Below are 20,369 nucleotides of genomic sequence, written 5' to 3' on the forward strand. Positions count from 1 at the left end.
TAAAAAGGCAGATTTTTGATTGATTAAATTAGGAATCAATTTAAAATCACAATAAATTAGAATCTTGATTTAGATGTAAATAGATTTTTGAAACACCCCAATCATATTGCTTTGTACCATTTCCTAAACAACATAGCATGTCATTTTATATAATATAGCTTTAAAAAAAATAAAAAAATTCTTGACTATTTTTAATGATTTCAATGTCATTCTGAAACGTTGCAACCCATCAAGCGCCAACACGTGATGAGGCGTTGCCACGACGACCGTTCAAAGGATGAATATCAGTCACTAATAGTGATGACGGTGTAATGTCATGTGACCTCACCGGCGTGGCCTTCACTGGAGGGGCGCGGCGGGGGCTCCCGAGCAGTGGAAGTGCACGTTGAGCCACTTGGCGTCGCGGCGATGCCACACGCGCGTCTCCTCCGACTGGCAGGAGCGCGGCCGACCCTGGCCGTCCAAGTACTGCGTCAGGCGGATGTAGGCGATGCAGGCCGCGTCCTCGCCGATCAGGTGCACGTGAGGGTTGAGGATGGTGGTGTGCACGGGCTTGCTGTTTTTACTCAACACTGGGGACACAACATAGTGCTTGAGGAAATATTATTATTCATAATAATTCTTCACTGACACCTGTGTGACGTTGGCCCTCTTATCATTACAAATATTTAAATAACTGCCATTCGTCTGTGCTACATTTGTGCCGCAAACATTTTTGGCTATAATAGTTTTTATGCTATGGGGCTGGTTATGAAAAATAATGCAACAACATAACACTATAATCAGTACACCATTTTTTTTTTTTATTACTATTATTTTTTGGGGGGTGGTTATGAACAATGACAACTTAGTAACATAAAAACTATAACATGTTAATAACATAAATACTATAATAGACACAAATATGAATATTAACATGTTAACAAATACTATAATAGACACAAATATGAATATTAACATGTTAACAAATACTATAATAGACACAAATATGAATATTAACATGTTAACAAATACTATAATAGACACAAATATGAATATTAACATGTTAACAAATACTATAATAGACAAAAATATGAATATGAAGTTAACACAAATACTATAATAGACAAAAATATGAATATTAACATGTTAATAACATAAATACTATAATAGACAAACATATAATTAACATGTTAATATGATAAATACTATAATATAGAAAAATATGAATATTAAGATGTTAACATATAAACTATAATAGACAACAATATGAATATTAACATGTTGATAACAAATACTATATTAGAGAAAAATATGAATATTAACATCCATCCAGCCATCCATTTTCTACCGCTTGTCCCTTTTGGGGTCGCTGGAGCCTATCTCAGCTGCATTCGGGCGGTAGGCGGGGTACACCCATGACAAGTCGCCACCTCATCGCAGGAATATTAACATGTTAACATAAATACTATAATAGACAAAAATATGAATATTAACATGTTAATAACATAAATACTATAATAGACAAAAATATGAATATTAACATGTTAATAACATAAATACTATAATAGACAAAAATATGAATATTAACATGTTAATAACATAAATACTATAATAGACAAATATATGAATATTAACATGTTAATAAAAAGTATGATAAACAAAAATATGAATATTAACATGTTAACATAAATACTATAATAGACAAAAATATGAATATTAACATGTTAACAAAAATACTATAATAGACAAAAATATGAATATTAACATGTTAACATAAATACTATAATAGACAAAAAATAAGAATATTAAAATGTTAACATAAATACTACAATAGACAAAAATATGAATATTAACATGTTAACATAAATACTATAATAGACAAAAATATGAATATTAACATGTTAACATAAATACTATAATAGACAAAAATATGAATATTAACATGTTAATAACATAAATACTATAACAACAAAAATATGAATATTAACATGTTAATAACATAAATACTATAATAGACAAAAATATGAATATTAACAAGTTAATAACAAATACTATAATAGACAAATGTATGAATATCAACATGTTAATAAAAAGTATGATGGACAAAAATATGAATATTAACATGTTAACAAAAATACTATAATAGACAAAAATATGAATATTAACATGTTAACATAAATACTATAATAGACAAAAAATATGAATGTTAACATAAATACTACAATAGACAAAAATATGAATATTAACATGTTAACATAAATACTATAATAGACAAAAATATGAATATTAACATGTTAACATAAATACTATAATAGACAAAAATATTAATATTAACATGTTAACATAAATACTATAATAGACAAAAATATTAATATTAACATGTCAACATAAATACTATAATAGACAAAAATATGAATATTAACATGTTAATAACATAAATACTATAACAACAAAAATATGTATATTAACATGTTAATAACAAATACTATAATAGACAAAAATATTAATATTAACATGTTAATAACATAAATACTATAATTGACAAAAATATGAATATTAACATGTTAACATAAATACTATAACAGACACAAATATGAATATTAACATGTTAACATAAATACTATAAAAGACAAAAATATGAATATTAACATGTTAATAACAAATACCATAATAGACAAAAAAAATGCAGCACAAATGTTTGGGGACAAGTTTGGTGGAAAATTTTACAAGGTGGGGGGACGGATTATGTGGCACAAACAAGGATGGGGGGGCGGATTATGAAAAATAACACATTAACATAAAAACGATACAACGTTAATAACACGAACTTTAAAACGCTAACGTAAAAAATATAATAGGCAAAACATTTTGCAGCACAAACGTTTGGGAAGATTTTTTTTGGGGGGTGGGGGCGTCTTTATGAATAATAACACTTTATAGAGGCGGTATAGTACCGAATATGATTCATTAGTACCGGTATACCGTACAACCCTGTAATAGACAAAAACATTTTGCAGCACAAATGTTTGGGACAAGTTTGGGGAAATTTTGACAATGTGGAGGGGCTGGTTATAAATAAAAACATGTTATTAACATTAAAACTATAAAAGTTACTAATATAAAAAGTGTAATAGTTAGACAAAAATATTTTTGCAGCACAAACGATTGAGACAAAATTGGGGAGATTTTGATTAGGTGGGCGGGGGGGGGCCTAAATGATGTTACTAGTCAAAAAATATATTTTAGAATAACTTTAGGTACACCTAACGCCCCCCGTGTTGGAGCGTGCAGGTGTACCTAATGTTGTGTCTGCTTACGGTTGTCAAAGTAGAACTTGTGGAAGTCCATGCCCTCCACCAGGTTGCCCAGAGCTTCTGGCTCAAAGGAGGTCAGGCCGGGGTCACAGATCCTCCTGCCGACAGAGGAACACGTGCGTCGCCCATTTTTGTGGCGTGCTATCTGCGGCAAGGCCAAAGACTTACGTGTACGCCTCGAAGTCGCCGTTGTTGATGGCTTCGATCAGCTGCTCGGTCATCTTGATGATTTCTTGTTTGCGAGCTGGAAGCGGACGAGACAAGCAAGGACGACTGGGTCAGACGACGACTGAGGCTGAAACGTTTCAACATATTCTTTGAAGTTGGAGAGTCCTCATATCCAGACGATACCAAGAGAAGCAAAAACGGCAACAATCTCACTTCAAAAACCAGGAAAAGGAGAAGTCCGCACACCTGAGTGATGATTCATTCTTCATAAAGTTCATATTTTCCTCACTTATCAGTCAACTTACATTTTTTACCATATTTTTATAAAGGCTATCCCGATACAACTTCTTCAATACGGATATTAGAGTCTTCAATTTTGGCCGATACATCATTGTATTATTTTGTAGTGTGGAAAGTTAGACGAGGTTTGATCAAGCGAAATGATTTAAACAGAACACTAACCTAATTATTATTAACCGTCTGGAATGGACTTGTGCTGTCTTTAAGTTGAAGTAGAGTGGTAATTAGTGTAATGTGACACCTAGTGGCTACAATAATTCTTTAAAAGTGTCATATTATCGATTTTTTTTTCTACATTTAAAACACTTCCTTGTGGTCTACATCAGTGTTTTTCAACCACTGTGCCGCGGCACACTAGTGTGCTGTGTAATACAGTCCGGTGTGCCGTGGGAGGTTATGTAATTTCACCTAATTGGGTTAAAAAAAATTTTTTGTACACAAGTAATTATAATCCGTAAATAATGTGCCATTGTTTGAGTGTCTGTACGGTCTAGAGCTCAGCAGAGTAATAACCACGTTATACTCTTCCATATCAGTAGGTGGCTTCGCTGGGCCTGAGCTCATCTAAGATGGACTGATGTAAAGTGGAAGAGTGTTCCGAGTCCACATTTCAAATTATTTTTGGAAACTGGACGTCGTGTCCTCGGTACCAAAGGGGAAAAGAACCATCCGGATTGTTATAGGCGCAAAGTTGAAAAGCCAGCATCTGTGATGGTATGGGGGTTTATTAGTGCCCAAGACATGGGTAACTTACACATCTGTGAAGGCGCCATTAATGCTGAAAAGTACATACAGGTTTTGGAGAAACATATGTTGCCAACCAAGCAACATTATTATGGACGCCCCTGCTTATTTCAGCAAGACAATGCCAAGCCACGTGTTGCATCAACGTGGCTTCATAGTAAAAGAGTGCGGGTACTAGACTGGCCTGCCTGTAGTCCAGACCTGTCCCCCATTGAAAAAGTGTGGCGCATTATAAATGATAAATGATGAAACCAAAAATACCACAACGGAAACCCCCGGACTGTTGAACAACTTAAGCTGTACATCAAGCAAGAATGGGAAAGAATTCCACCTGAAAAGCTTCAAAAATTGGTCTCCTTAGTTCCCAAACGTTTACTGAGTGTTGTTAAAAGGAAAGGCCATGTAACACAGTGGTAACTTTTTTTGCAATGTGTTGCTGCCATTAAATTCTAAGTTAATGATTATTTGCCAAAAAAAAAAAAAAAAAGTTTCTCAGTGTGAACATTAAATATCTTGTCTTTGCCATCTATGCAATTGAATATAAGTTGAAAAGGATTTGCAAATCATTGTATTCTGTTTTTATTTACGAATTACACAACGTCCCAACTTCACTGGTTTTGGGGTTTGTAAGTTTCACTTCTTCCCAACTCTTTTTTGGATATGAAAAAACCTAACCTTTATGTATTGTTTTCATTTTTTATGTATTTATTTTCTATAGTATTTATTTCTATTTCTGTACTTTATTGTAATGTTATTAAAACGATTTCCTTTTTCAAATGACTTATTTTTTTAACATGTCCAAAATAAACTACTACTAAATCGGTAGGAATTCATCAATATGTGATCATGAAGCATAACATATAACTAGGGATGTTCGATAAGGGCTTTTTGCCGATATCCGATATTGTCCAACTCTTTAATTACCGATACCGATATCAACCGATATATACAGTCGTGGAATTAACACATTATTATGCCTAATTTGGACAACCAGGTATGGTGAAGATAAGGTACTTTTTAAAATTTTTTATGAAAAATATAAATAAATCAAAAACATTTTCTTGAATAAAAAAAACAAGTAAAACAATATAAAAACAGTTACATAGAAACTAGTAATTAATGAAAATGAGTAAAATTAACTGTTAAAGGTTAGTACTATTAGTGGACCAGCAGCACGCACAATCATGTGTGCTTACGGACTGTATCCCTTGCAGACTGTATTGATATATATTGATATATAATGTAGGAACCAGAATATTAATAACAGAAAGAAACAACCCTTTTGTGTAAATGCGTGTAAATGGGGGAGGGAGGTTTTTTGGGTTGGTGCACTAATTGTAAGTGTATCTTGTGTTTTTTATGTTGATTTAATAAAAAACAAACAAAAAAATTAAAAAAAAACAAACAAACAAAAAAAAACGATACTGATAATAAGGCCGATATTATCGGACATCCCTAATCATAACAACACATTTGATTTTCGTGCAACTTTTTGAGTTTGTATTCAGCTCGGTCTGCAAAGTGCCAGCAGGTGGCAGCAGAGAGTAAAGCCATGAAAGCACACATGAGTCACTGCAAGAGGAGTCATGCTGACACACACAGGTGGACGGACTTACAGTGGAGTATTTGGGTTGGCTCTTCCTCAGCAGTGCAGCACTGGTGACAAACGGCCGCGCCTGCACTAGCAGTGACCGCCCGCATTACATTACAACACAAAAACACATAAATTCATGTGACAATGCGCTACTAACACCCCCCCGAAAGCACCACATTTATTTACATGATGCTATGCTTTTAAAGGACACATAATTCACCCGAAGACGACAGAATAACAACAAATCACAGGATTGTGACGTACAGAGAAATGTTCCTACTATTTTGACCCACTCTCTGACCGTGACCGCCAAAACTGAGCATAAATATTAGAGATGTCCGATAATGGCTTTTTTGTCGATATCCGATATTGTCCAACTCTTAATTACAGATTCCGATATCAACCGATACTGATGTATACAGTCGTGGAATTAACACATTATTATGCCTAATTTTGTTGGGATGCATTAAACAATGTAACAAGGTTTTCCAAAATAAATCAACTCAAGTTATGGAAAAAAAGTGCCAACATGGCACTGCCATATTTATTATTGAAGTCACAAAGTGCATTATTTTTTTTAACATGCCTCAAAACAGCAGCTTGGAATTTGGGACATGCTCTCCCTGAGATAATCCTGATACCCACTCCAACTATGGGAAATACTATACTTTGACTTTCACAAAGTGCATTCTTTTTTTTAATTTATTTTTTAAACATGCCTCAAAACAACAGCTACAAAAACAATGAAGGCACACAGCTTCAGTCCAGAGTATACTAGAGTAATAAAGTAAACAATAACATAGTCCTCATTTAGTGCAAGACTGCCTGGCATACTGTATAAAAGGGAATTATAAACTGGGCTCACATCCATCTTCCGCTTGTATTCATCGTGTATCTCCTTATGATTCTTGAAGAGGTGGGAGATCAAATTGCTCGTATTAAAGGAAGACGTCTTGGTTCCTCCTCGCATAATCAACTTTTTGCAGTCATTGCAAATTGCCAGTTTTTTTTTATCCGTCAGACACACTTTAAAATAATCCCAAACCATAGACACGGTGTCGTTAGTCAGTCACCGAGCGAGCTCACTTGTTAGCCACGGCTACAGCACCGGCAACAACACACTCTTGTTGTTGTTCTGCTGCGCTCGCGGCGGTTTGATGAGGGAATCAAGCGTCGCCATGCTGCAGTCGTCAACTCCTGTGTTGTGTGTGGGAGAGAGGAGAGGGGAGGGGCTGCTGACTGGGAGACGCAACTGCTCTCTACTCATACTTGCCAACCTTGAGACCTCCGATTTCGGGAGGTGGAGGGGTGGGGGGCGTGGATTGGGGCGTGGTTAAGAGGGGAGGAGAATATTGACAGCTAGAATTCACCAAGTCAAGCATTCCATACACACACTATATATATATATATATATATATATATATATATATATATATATATATATATATATATATATATACCCCGTATTTTTCGGAGTATAAGTCGCACCTGCCGAAAAGGCATGATAAAAAAGGAAAAAAACATATATAAATCACACTGGAGCCCGGCCAAACTATGAAAAAAACTGCGACTTATAGTCCGAAAAATACGGTATATATCTATACATCCTGAAAATATGCAAACAAAACTGTGTTTAGATAATTGATACTTCAAAATTGTATAAATAAATCTTAAGGAATATAACATAACTTGGCTTCTGAGAGCTTCAAAATGTAACGAATAAAATGCTAAAGTTGTTGGATAAACAAGCAATTATTTTAATAATTAAATATGGTCATTTTAAATGAATTACTATGATCATTTAAAATGAATTATTTCAAACACGTTTATTTTAATGTATAATTCTATGGCTGGATGTAATAAGGAGTCGGAAAAAATACAAATAAAAATACAATTAATTTAGATGTTTTTAGCAAAATATAGTAAAAATGTATTTTTTTTTATTTTTTTTTTTATTAATAAATATATTTATTTGTAGGTAAGATAAACATAATAATACAATTTATCTCTAGTCTGGATGATTTAGTTCTTGTCACCCTGTTGTCCTCCTGTCATGAAAAAAGGCTGTCCTCACTCAGGTCCGCATGGAGCTGGAGGGGGCGTGGCCTCCAGCTCCGGCTGAAAATCGGGAGATTTTCGGGAGAATATTTGTCCCGGGAGGTTTTCGGGAGAGGCGCTGAATTTCGGGAGTCTCCCGGAAAATTCGGGAGGGTTGGCAAGTATGTCTCTACTGCTCCCTACGTCCGTGTTTTACCGGATATATACCGCTCCGTACAGTGGCGTTTTAAAAATTCATTAATTTTACTTTTTGAAACCGATACCGATAATTTCCGATATTACATTTTAAGCAGTTATTGGATAATATCGGCCTGCTGATGTTATCGGACATCTCTAATAAATATTTTAATTTTAGATGCATCTCGTTAGGTTGTGCAAGTGTACCTAATGTTCTGGCCTTACAGATTATAGTGGAATAAACAACGTGCACAAAAAGTGATTTTGCGAAAGTTCTTCAGACAGTTGCTATAATTTGACAACAATTTGATAATCATACTTGCCAACCTTGAGACCTCCAATTTCGGGAGGTGGGGGAGGGGGGTGGGACGGGGGCGTGGTTGGCGGCGTGGCTAAAAGGGGAGGAGTATATTTACAGCTAGAATTCACCAAGTCAAGTATTTCATATATATATATATATATATATATATATATATATATATATATATATATATATATATATATATATATATATATATATATATATATATATTTATTTTATATATATATATATATATAAAATAAATACTTGAATTTCAGTGTTCATTTATTTACACATATACACACACATAACACTCATCTACTCATTGTAGAGTTAAGGGTTGAATTGTCCATCCTTGTTCTATTCTCTGTCACTATTTTTCGAACCATGCTGAACACCCTCTGATGATGCATTGCTGTGTGGCACGCAAAAAAGTGCTTTCATCAAATGCACTAGATGGCAGTATTGTCCTGTTTAAGAGTGTCACAACATTGCTGTTTACGGCAGACGAACTGCTTTACGGTAGACGAAAACGTGACTGCTGCTGTTGTGTGTTGTTGCCGCGCTGGGAGGACGTTAATGAAACTGCCTAACAATAAACCCACAAAGGAACCAAGAACTCGCCCTCAATCATTCTACAGTTATAAACGTGATTGGGCAGGTATGCTGTTTATATTGTGGGTTAGCGGACTCAGGTCCTCATGGACCTGAGTCCGCCTGAATTTCGGGAGAAAATTTGTCCCGGGAGGTTTTCGGGAGAGGCGCTGAATTTCGGGAGTCTCCCGGAAAATCCGGGAGGGTTGGCAAGTATGTTGATAATGAACAGATACCGTATTTTTCGGACTATAAGTCGCAGTTTTTTTCATAGTTTGGCCGGGCTCCCGTGCGACTTACCGTATATGTTTTTTTTCGTTTTTTATTATGCATTTTCGGCAGGTGCGACTTATACTCCGGTGCGACTTATACTCCGAAAAATACGGTACTTCAAATATGCAATTTTGACGCAAACTCATCCTGACCCAATGACGTTATGTTTTGCAGGCTAAACCCATACAGCTATTAGACTTAGACTTCCTTTTTATTGTCATTCAAATTTGAACTTTACAGTACAGATAAGAACAAAATTTCGTTGCAGTAGCTTGTTGTAGTGCAGGATAAAGGAGCAATAAGGTGCAGATATAAATAAATAGATTACTGTACAGATAAATATATTGCACTTTTGCATATGCATCCACGTTTATGGATGTATGTTATATTGAAAGCATCCTCGCTACTTGCATTAATCGAAGTCGCAGCAGCATCTCACAAGAGCCCGCACACACACACAGGAAGAAAGCAAGAAGCCGAAACAGCTGACAAACCACCCTGGGATCAAGAGCAAGAAAAAAGCGACGGAAGGCTTCCACCCGGTAAGCAGATTAGCTCCTTTCAGGAGGTCCTGAGACTAATTACAGGCTTAAGTGCTGGTGTGATGCCACCATGTGGGACTCAGGCACGACAACACGCTGCACACAAGCATCCTCCATTTTGACATTCTTATGTCCGTAAGGCCCCGTGTCCGCCAAAGCGCCTCGTTTTTGCATTGCCATTGACAAAAAGTCGTGCCAAGGGGAATCAAAATAACCACGTTGCACTCTGGTTTTTGGCACCCTTCTGCGGTGCTAAGGGCACTTAGTAGCGCAGAGTGGTCACGCCCATATGACAATGAGAATTAAGTGCGCAGATGTGGCGGGGAAAAAGGCAAAGTGGATGGGCTAATATAGTTTGGATAAAGCTAGAAATATAACACAAACAATATGTCACTGTGCTGTCTTGAAGCATCTACTGGGAAAAAAAATGCTATTCAAATAACCTCAAAGACAAGAGTGCTCTGCTGTCTACAAGAAACTACTGAAAGAATGAAATAGTACTCAAAGATCCTCTAAATGACAGGAGCCCTCTGCTCTCTTCAAGGCCTAACCGGAAAAAATTATAGGAACAGATGCTCTTTAGGACTGGTCAAAGAAATACTGGTCAAAGATTTAGTCAAAGATCCTCTATATGACAAGAGCACTCTGCTGTTTACAATGATTTACTGTTGAAAGAAACACTAGTCAAAGATCGTGTATATGACAAGAGCTCTGCTGTTTTCAAGGACCTCTTAAAAATATGAAAGGCTAGTAAAAAGTCTTACTTTAAAAAAAATTAAAAAAATAAAAAAGAAGATTCTCTATATGCCAAGAGCCATCTATTTCTGTTTTCAAGGACCAACAAGAAAAAAAAAATGCCAGTCAGAAATTGCTCCAAGGACATACTAAAAAAAGGGCTGGTCAAAGATCCTCTATAAGACAGGACCACATTGCTGTCTACAAGGGCTTATCGTACAAAGAGTCAAAGATCCTCTACATGACAAGAGCACTCTGCTGTTTACAATAAATTACTGCACAAAGAAACACTAGTCAAAGATCATGTATATGACAGGCGCTCTGATGTTTTCAAGGACCTCTTAAAAATATGAAAGGCTAGTCAAATATCCTCAATATGACAACTTATTTGAATAAAACAAAAACAAAAAAAAAACCAATGCTAGTCAAAGATTCTCTATATGCCAAGAGCCATCTATTTCTGTTTTCAAGGGGGAAAAAAATGCTAGTCAAAGATCCTCTACATAACAAGAGCACTCTGCTGTTTACAATAAATTACTGCACAAAGAAAAACTAGTCAAAGATCATGTATATGACAGGCGCTCTGATGTTTTCAAGGACCTCTTGAAAATGTGAAAGGCTAGTCAAAAATCTTACTTAAAAAACACAACAAAAAAACAATGCTAGTCAAAGATTCTCTATATGCCAAGAGCCATCTATTTCTGTTTTCAAGGACCAATAAGAAAAAAAAAATGCCAGTCAAAGATCCTCGATTAGACAAAAATGCTCCAAGGACATACTAAAAAAAGGGCTGGTCAAAGATCCTCTATAAGACAGGACCACATTGCTGTCTACAAGGGCTTATCGTACAAAGAAACACGAGTCAAAGATCCTTTGAATGACAGGAGCACTGTGCTGTCTACAAGGACTTATTGTACAAAGAAACACGAGTCAAAAATTATATAAATGTCAGGAGCTCTGCTGTTTTTGAGGACCTCCTAAAAATAGGAAAGGCTAGTCAAATATCCTCAATATGACAACTTATTTAAATAAAACAAAAACCAAAAAAAACCCCAATGCTAGTCAAAGATTCTCTATATGCCAAGAGCCATCTATTTCTGTTTTCAAGGGGAAAAAAATGCTAGTCAAAGATCCTCTACATAACAAGAGCACACTGCTGTTTACAATAAATTACTGCACAAAGAAACACTAGTCAAAGATCATGTATATGTCAGGCGCTCTGATGTTTTCAAGGACCTCTTAAAAATATGAAAGGTTAGTCAAAAATCTTACTTAAAAAAAAAACAATAAAAAAAAAACAATGCTAGTCAAAGATTCTCTATATGCCAAGAGCCATCTATTTCTGTTTTCAAGGACCAACAAGAAAAAAAAAATGCCAGTCAAAGATCTTCGATTTGACAGAAATGCTCCAAGGACATACTAAAAAAATTGCTGGTCAAAGATCCTCTATAAAACAGGACCACATTGCTGTCCACAAGGGCTTATCGTACAAAGAAACACTAGTCAAAGATCCTTTGTATGACAGGAGCACTGTGCTGTCTACAAGGACTTATTGTACAAAGAAACACGATTCAAAAATTATATAAATGTCAGGAGCTCTGCTGTTTGAGGACCTCCTAAAAATAGGAAAGGCTCGTCAAATATCCTCAATATGACAACTTATTTAAATAAAACAAAAACCAAAAAAAAACCCAATGCTAGTCAAAGATTCTCTATATGCCAAGAGCCATCTATTTCTGTTTTCAAGGGAAAAAAAATGCTAGTCAAAGATCCTTTACATAACAAGAGCACACTGCTGTTTACAATAAATTACTGCACAAAGAAACACTAGTCAAAGATCATGTATATGTCAGGCGCTCTGATGTTTTCAAGGACCTCTTAAAAATATGAAAGGTTAGTCAAAAATCTTACTTAAAAAAAAAACAATAAAAAAACCCAATGCTAGTCAAAGATTCTCTATATGCCAAGAGCCATCTATTTCTGTTTTCAAGGACCAACAAGAAAAAAAAAATGCCAGTCAAAGATCTTCGATTTGACAGAAATGCTCCAAGGACATACTAAAAAAAGGGCTGGTCAAAGATCCTCTATAAAACAGGACCACATTGCTGTCCACAAGGGCTTATCGTACAAAGAAACACTAGTCAAAGATCCTTTGTATGACAGGAGCACTGTGCTGTCTACACGGACTTATTGTACAAAGAAACACGATTCAAAAATTATATAAATGTCAGGAGCTCTGCTGTTTGAGGACCTCCTAAAAATAGGAAAGGCTCGTCAAATATCCTCAATATGACAACTTATTTAAATAAAACAAAAACAAAAAAAAACCCAATGCTAGTCAAAGATTCTCTATATGCCAAGAGCCATCTATTTCTGTTTTCAAGGACCAACAAGAAAAAAAATGCTAGTCAAAGATCCTCTACATGACAAGAGCACTCCGCTGTTTACAATAAATTACTGCACAAAGAAACACTAGTCAAAGATCATGTATGTGACAAGAGCTCTGCTGTTTTCAAGGACCTCTTAAAAATATGAAAGGCTAGTAAAAAGTCTTACTTAAAAAATAAAATAAAATAAAATAATGCTATCAAAGATTCTCTATATACCAAGAGCCATCTATTTCTGGTTTCAAGGACCAACAAGAAAAAAAAATGCCAGTCAAAGATCCTCGATTTGACAGAAATGCTCCAAGGACATACTGAAAAAAGGGCTGGTCAAAGATCCTCTATAAGACAGGACCACATTGCTGTCTACAAGGGCTTATCGTACAAAGAAACACTAGTCAAAGATCCTTTGTATGACAGGAGCACTGTGCTGTCTACAAGGACTTATTGTACAAAGAAACACAAGTCAAAGATCATATACATGTCAGGATTTCTGCTGTTTTTGAGGATGGTTAAAGATCCTTGTTTTGACAGGAGTGCTCTGCGGCCTACAAGGACACTGGGAAAAAAGGGCTGGTCAAAGACAGTAGCACACTGCTGTCTATGAGGACTAAAAAAATTAACAGCAAGTCCACGATCCTGTTTATGACAGGAGCCTTCTGCTATTTTCAAGGACCTCCTGGAATAATGAAAGGCTAGTCAAAGATCCTGTTTATGACAGGAGCCTTCTGCTATTTTCAAGGACCTCCTGGAATAATGAAAGGCTAGTCAAAGATCCTTTATGAGACAAGAGCGCTCCGCTGTCTATAATAACTTACATACAAAAAGAAACACTAGTCAAAGATCCTCTATATGACAGGAGCCCCGTGCTGTTTTCAATGAAAGCCTCGTCAAAGATCCTCTAAATGACAGGAGCCCTCTGCTGTCTTCAAGGCCTAACTGGAAAAAATGCTAGTCAAAGATCCTCTGCATAACATGAGCACTCTGCTGTTTACAATGATTTACTATGCTAGTCAAAGTTTCTCTATATGCCAAGAGTCACAAATTCAACTGTCTATAATAACTTACATACAAAAAGAAACACTAGTCAAAGATCCTCTATATGCCAGGAGCCCCGTGCTGTTTTCAAGGACCTCCAGAAAAATGAAAGCTTCGTCAAAGATCCTTCATAAGACAGGAGCGCTCTGTTGTCCAAAAGGACTAACTGGAAAAAAAAAAAAACGAGCCAAAGATCCTCTAAATGACAGGAGCCCTCTGCTCTCTTCAAGGCCTAACTGGAAAAAATTATAGTAAAAGATCCTCTTTAGGACTGGTCAAAGAAATACTAGTCAAAGATCTACTATATGACAAGAGCACTCTGCTATTTACAATGAATTACTGTACAAATAAACACTGGTCAAAGATCATGTCTATGAAAGGCGCTCTGCTGTTTTGAAGGACCTCTTAAAAATATAAAAGGCTAGTCAAAAATCCTCAGTATGACAACTTACTTATAAAAAAAAAACCAAAAAACCTGTGCAAGTCAAAGATTCTCTATATGCCAAGAGTCACAACTTCAACTGTCTATAACTTATATACAAAAAGAAACACTAGTCAAAGATCCTCTATATGACAGGAGCCTTGTGCTGTTTTCAAGAACCTCCTGAAAAATGAAAGCCTCGTCAAAGATCCTTCATAAGACAGGAGCGCTCTGTAGTCCAAAAGGACCAACTGGAAAAAAAAAACGAGCCAAAGATCCTCTAAATGACAGGAGCCCTCTGCTCTCTTCAAGGCCTAACCGGAAAAAATGATAGTAAAAGATCCTCTTTAGGACTGGTCAAATAAATACTAGTCAAAGATCTACTATATGAGAAGAGCACTCTGCTATTTACAATGATTTACTGTACAAATAAACACTGGTCAAAGATCATGTCTATGACAGGCGCTCTGCTGTTTTGAAGGACCTCTTAAAAATATAAAAGGCTAGTCAAAAATCCTCAGTATGACAACTTACTTATAAAAAAAAAAAAAAAAAACCTGTGCAAGTCAAAGATTCTCTATATGCCAAGAGTCACAACTTCAACTGTCTATAACTTATATACAAAAAGAAACACTAGTCAAAGATCCTCTATATGACAGGAGCCTTGTGCTGCTTTCAAGAACCTCCTGAAAAATGAAAGCTTCGTCAAAGATCCTTCATAAGACAGGAGCGCTCTGTTGTCCAAAAGGACTAACTGGAAGAAAAAAAAACGAGCCAAAGATCCTCTAAATGACAGGAGCCCTCTGCTGTCTTCAAGGCCTAACCGGAAAAAATGATAGTAAAAGTACCTCTTTAGGACTGGTCAAAGATATACTACTCAAAGATCTACTATATGAAGAGCACTCTGCTGTTTACAATGATTTACTGTACAAATACACACTAGTCAAAGATCATGTATATGACAGGCGCTCTGCTGTTTTAAAGGACCTCTTGAAAATATAAAAGGCTGGTCAAAAATCCTCAAAATGACAACTTACTTAAAAAACTAAAAAATTACTATACTAGTCAAAGATTGTCTATATGCCAATGTCACAACTTCAACTGTCTATAACTTATATACAAAAAGAAACACTAGACAAAGATCCTCTATATGACAGGAGCCCTCTGCTGTCTTCAAGGCCTAACCGGAAAAAATGATAGTAAAAGATCCTCTTTAAGACTGGTCAAAGAAATACTAGTCAAAGTTCTACTATATGACAAGAGTACTCTGCTGTTTACTATGATTTACTGTACAAATAAACACTGGTCAAAGATCATGTCTATGACAGGCGCTCTGCTGTTTTCAATGACCTCTTAAAAATATAAAAGGCTGGTCAAAAATCCATTAAAAAAAAAACCAAAAAAACCTATGGGAGTCAAAGATTCTCTATATGCCAAGAGTCACAACTTTAACTGTCTATAATAACTTATATACAAAAAGAAACACTATAGTCAAAGATCTTCTATAAGACAGGAGCCTTGTGCTGTTTTCAAGAACCTCCTGAAAAATGAAAGCTTCGTCAAAGATCCTTCATAAGACAGGAGCGCTCTGTTGTCCAAAAGGACCAAATAATTTTTTTTTAAAAAGCCAAAGATCCTCTAAATGACAGGAGCCCTCTGCTCTCTTCAAGGCCTAACCGGAAAAAATGATAGTAAAAGATCCTCTTTAGGACTGGTCAAAGAAATACTAGTCAAAGATCTACTATATGACAAGAGCACTCTGCTATTTACAATGATCTACTGTACAAATAAACACTGGTCAAAGATCATGTCTATAACAGGCGCTCTGCTGTTTTCAAGGACCTCTTAAAAATATAAAAGGCTAATCAAAAATCCATTAAAAAAAACAACCAAAAAAACGTATGCGAGTCAAAGATTCTCTATATGCCAAGAGTCACAACTTCAACTGTCTATAATAACTTATATACAAAAAGAAACACTATAGTCAAAGATCCTCTATAAGACAGGAGCCTTGTGCTGTTTTCAAGAACCTCCTGAAAAATGAAAGCTTCGTCAAAGATCCTTCATAAGACAGGAGCGCTCTGTTGTCCAAAAGGACCAAATACATTTTTTTTAAAAAGCCAAAGATCCTCTAAATGACAGGAGCCCTCTGCTCTCTTCAAGGCCTAACCGGAAAAAATGATAGTAAAAGATCCTCTTTAGGACTGGTCAAAGAAATACTAGTCAAAGATCTACTATATGACAAGAGCACTCTGCTATTTACAATGATCTACTGTACAAATAAACACTGGTCAAAGATCATGTCTATGACAGGCGCTCTGCTGTTTTCAAGGACCTCTTAAAAATATAAAAGGCTAATCAAAAATCCATTAAAAAAAACAACCAAAAAAACGTATGCGAGTCAAAGATTCTCTATATGCCAAGAGTCACAACTTCAACTGTCTATAATAACTTATATACAAAAAGAAACACTATAGTCAAAGATCCTCTAAAAGACAGGAGCCTTGTGCTGTTTTCAAGAACCTCCTGAAAAATAAAAGCTTCGCCAAAGATCCTTTATAAGACAGGAGCGCTCTGTTGTCCAAAAGGACCAACTGAAAAAAACAAAACAAGCCAAAGATCCTCTAAATGACAGGAGTGCGCTGCTGTTTTGATGGTCCCATTATATAAACACTGGTCAAATATGCTTTATACGATAAGAGTGCCAGTAGAGCCACATTGACCGCAAAGAGGAAAAGTGTGACGATAACCACAGAACCAGAGATTCACGTTTTTTTAGCCTTGCAAAGGTTCTGGCTGCTCAGTATCACGGCCCGAGGAGCGAGTAGCATGCAGAGAAGGTGGAAGTTGGACGACAAGTACCTTTCCTACCTTTCATCTCCTCCTCTTCTGCATTGTTGCAGCTCTCCGTGGAGCCCTGAGACGTGAGAGAGAGACAAATGAGAGAGGGAAAAAAAGGCGCGGGGTGGGGTGAAAATAGCAAGTTTTGTTGGCGTGACTGGGGGACACATACGGTACTGCACATGAATACAGTCCACTGACCACACATGGACACAGGAGTCCCTCCCAGGAGCACAAACCAGCCAAGGCAGCACTCATTGTCCAAGAAGACTCATTGTTGCGTGCTTGCGAACACGATCAAGTATTTTAGAACAATGCTAATACAAATCATTTATTTTTCTAGGCTTGTGCAATCCAAAAACGTATTTTCCGCCACTTTTTCCCCACGCTTTGCACCCTGCGGCTTACAAAAATGGTGCGGCTAATTTGTGGATTTTCCCCCCCGCTAACATAACAGCCATAATGTTTTGTATTCAACAAATATGTTTCATATGACACTTAAAAAGGTGTGTTATTGTTTGTTTGTTGCGGGTTAAAAATGTACTTACTGTTCCGTGCCTTGAACCAGAAGTATAACCATCCACAGCGTTTTTGCTCGAAAATAATTCTTCATTCATCACTCTAAGCAACGCTTTTAAGTTTTACAAGTAAAGATGTCCGATAATGGCTTTTTTGCCGATATCCCGATATTGTCCAACTCTTAATTACCGATTCCGATATCAACCGATACCGATGTATACAGTTGTGGAATTAACACATTATTATGCCTAATTGTGTTGTGATGCCCCGCTAGATGCATTAAACAACGTAACTTTACCATGAATTGATTAACGTGGACCCCGGACTTAAACAAGTTGAAAAACGTATTCGGGTGTTACCATTAAGTGGTCAATTGTACGGAATATGTACTGTACTGTGCAATCTACTAATACAACTTTCAATCAATCAAAAACAAGGTTTTCCAAAATAAGAGAACAACTTCAACTCCAGTTATGGAAAAAAGTGCCAACATGGCACTGCCATATTTATTATTGAAGTCACAAAGTGCATTATTTTTTTTAACATGCCTCAAAACAGCAGCTTGGAATTTGGTACATGCTCTCCCTGAGATAATCCTGATACCTACTACAACTATTGGAAATACTATACTTTGACTTTCACAAAGTGCATTATTTTTTTTTAAACATGCCTCAAAACAACAGCTACAAAAACAATGAAGGCACACAGCTTCAGTCCAGAGTATACTAGACTGTCCGTGTTTTACCGGATATGTATCGCTCCGTACAGCGGCGTTTTAAAAAGTCATTAATTTTACTTTTTGAAACAGATACCGATAATTTCCGATATTACATTTTAAAGCATTTATCAGACATCTGCATTTACAATACAACTAAAACAATTCATACTTACTGTCTGTAGGAGTGTTTTCATGCATAAGTGCACGTTCTACAAATATGCTAACTTGTTTACGAGTGTTAGTGTTACTTACAACGGTATTCTTTTTGTATCGTTTCATTTTTGTAAATTCACCAAGACGTCACCGTGGAGTTATTGAGTCTGTGTAGCTGATTGGAGAGCTAGCTTGCGCAGCTAGTGGGTCCATGACGATGACTTCTGTTTTGTTTGATCGGCCGTTTTACTGCCGTGTTACAGGCACCGTTTGGAAACAAGGTATAAACATTTACAAAATCTTTCGTATCAGTATATACAGGTAAAAGCCAGTAAATTAGAATATTTTGAACAACTTGATTTATTTCAGTAATTGCATTCAAAAGGTGTAACTTGTACATTATATTTATTCATTGCACACAGACTGATGCATTCAAATGTTTATTTCATTTGATTTTGATGATTTGAAGTGGCAACAAATGAAAATCCAAAATTCCGTGTGTCACAAAATTAGAATATTACTTAAGGCTAATACAAAAAAGGGATTTTTAGAAATGTTGGCCAACTGAAAAGTATGAAAATGAAAAATATGAGCATGTACAATACTCAATACTTGGTTGGAGCTCCTTTTGCCTCAATTACTGCGTTAATGCAGCGTGGCATGGAGTCGATGAGTTTCTGGCACTGCTCAGGTGTTATGAGAGCCCAGGTTGCTCTGATAGTGGCCTTCAACTCTTCTGCGTTTTTGGGTCTGGCATTCTGCATCTTCCTTTTCACAATACCCCACAGATTTTCTATGGGGCTAAGGTCAGGGGAGTTGGCGGGCCAATTTAGAACAGAAATACCATGGTTCGTAAACCAGGCACGGGTAGATTTTGCGCTGTGTGCAGGCGCCAAGTCCTGTTGGAACTTGAAATCTCCATCTCCATAGAGCAGGTCAGCAGCAGGAAGCATGAAGTGCTCTAAAACTTGCTGGTAGACGGCTGCGTTGACCCTGGATCTCAGGAAACAGAGTGGACCGACACCAGCAGATGACATGGCACCCCAAACCATCACCCAACCATGCAAATTTTGCATTTCCTTTGGAAATCGAGGTCCCAGAGTCTGGAGGAAGACAGGAGAGGCACAGGATCCACGTTGCCTGAAGTCTAGTGTAAAGTTTCCACCATCAGTGATGGTTTGGGGTGCCATGTCATCTGCTGGTGTCGGTCCACTCTGTTTCCTGAGATCCAGGGTCAACGCAGCTGTCTACCAGCAAGTTTTAGAGCACTTCATGCTTCCTGCTGCTGACCTGCTCTATGGAGATGGAGATTTCAAGTTCCAACAGGACTTGGCGCCTGCACACAGCGCAAAATCTACCCGTGCCTGGTTTACGAACCATGGTATTTCTGTTCTAAATTGGCCCGCCAACTCCCCTGACCTTAGCCCCATAGAAAATCTGTGGGGTATTGTGAAAAGGAAGATGCAGAATGCCAGACCCAAAAACGCAGAAGAGTTGAAGGCCACTATCAGAG

The 20,369-nt window shown here is 36.6% G+C and overlaps 1 protein-coding gene across 8 annotated transcripts in view; it reads right to left on the minus strand.

Annotated features, from left to right (window-relative positions):
* camk2g2 (calcium/calmodulin-dependent protein kinase (CaM kinase) II gamma 2) overlaps positions 1 to 20,369 on the minus strand; it is a 169,851-nt gene that overhangs the window by 3,020 nt on the left and 146,462 nt on the right. For 4 of the 8 annotated variants that reach the window (XM_061965636.2, XM_061965655.2, XM_061965604.2 and 1 more), the window contains 4 exons: positions 17,497 to 17,542; positions 3,465 to 3,540; positions 3,300 to 3,394; positions 329 to 572 (listed from right to left, as the gene is read on the minus strand). In XM_061965636.2, coding sequence (XP_061821620.1) covers positions 340 to 572; positions 3,300 to 3,394; positions 3,465 to 3,540; positions 17,497 to 17,542 — 450 coding nt within the window. In that variant the 3' untranslated portion in view covers positions 329 to 339. Of the gene's footprint in view, positions 1 to 328; positions 573 to 3,299; positions 3,395 to 3,464; positions 3,541 to 17,487; positions 17,543 to 20,369 lie in introns of all 8 variants that reach the window. The other 4 variants (XM_061965628.2, XM_061965646.2, XM_061965596.2 and 1 more) reach the window with 1 other exon arrangement.

This window comes from Nerophis lumbriciformis, linkage group LG02, assembly GCF_033978685.3.
Source record: "Nerophis lumbriciformis linkage group LG02, RoL_Nlum_v2.1, whole genome shotgun sequence".
NCBI classification, from domain to species: Eukaryota; Metazoa; Chordata; class Actinopteri; order Syngnathiformes; family Syngnathidae; genus Nerophis; species Nerophis lumbriciformis.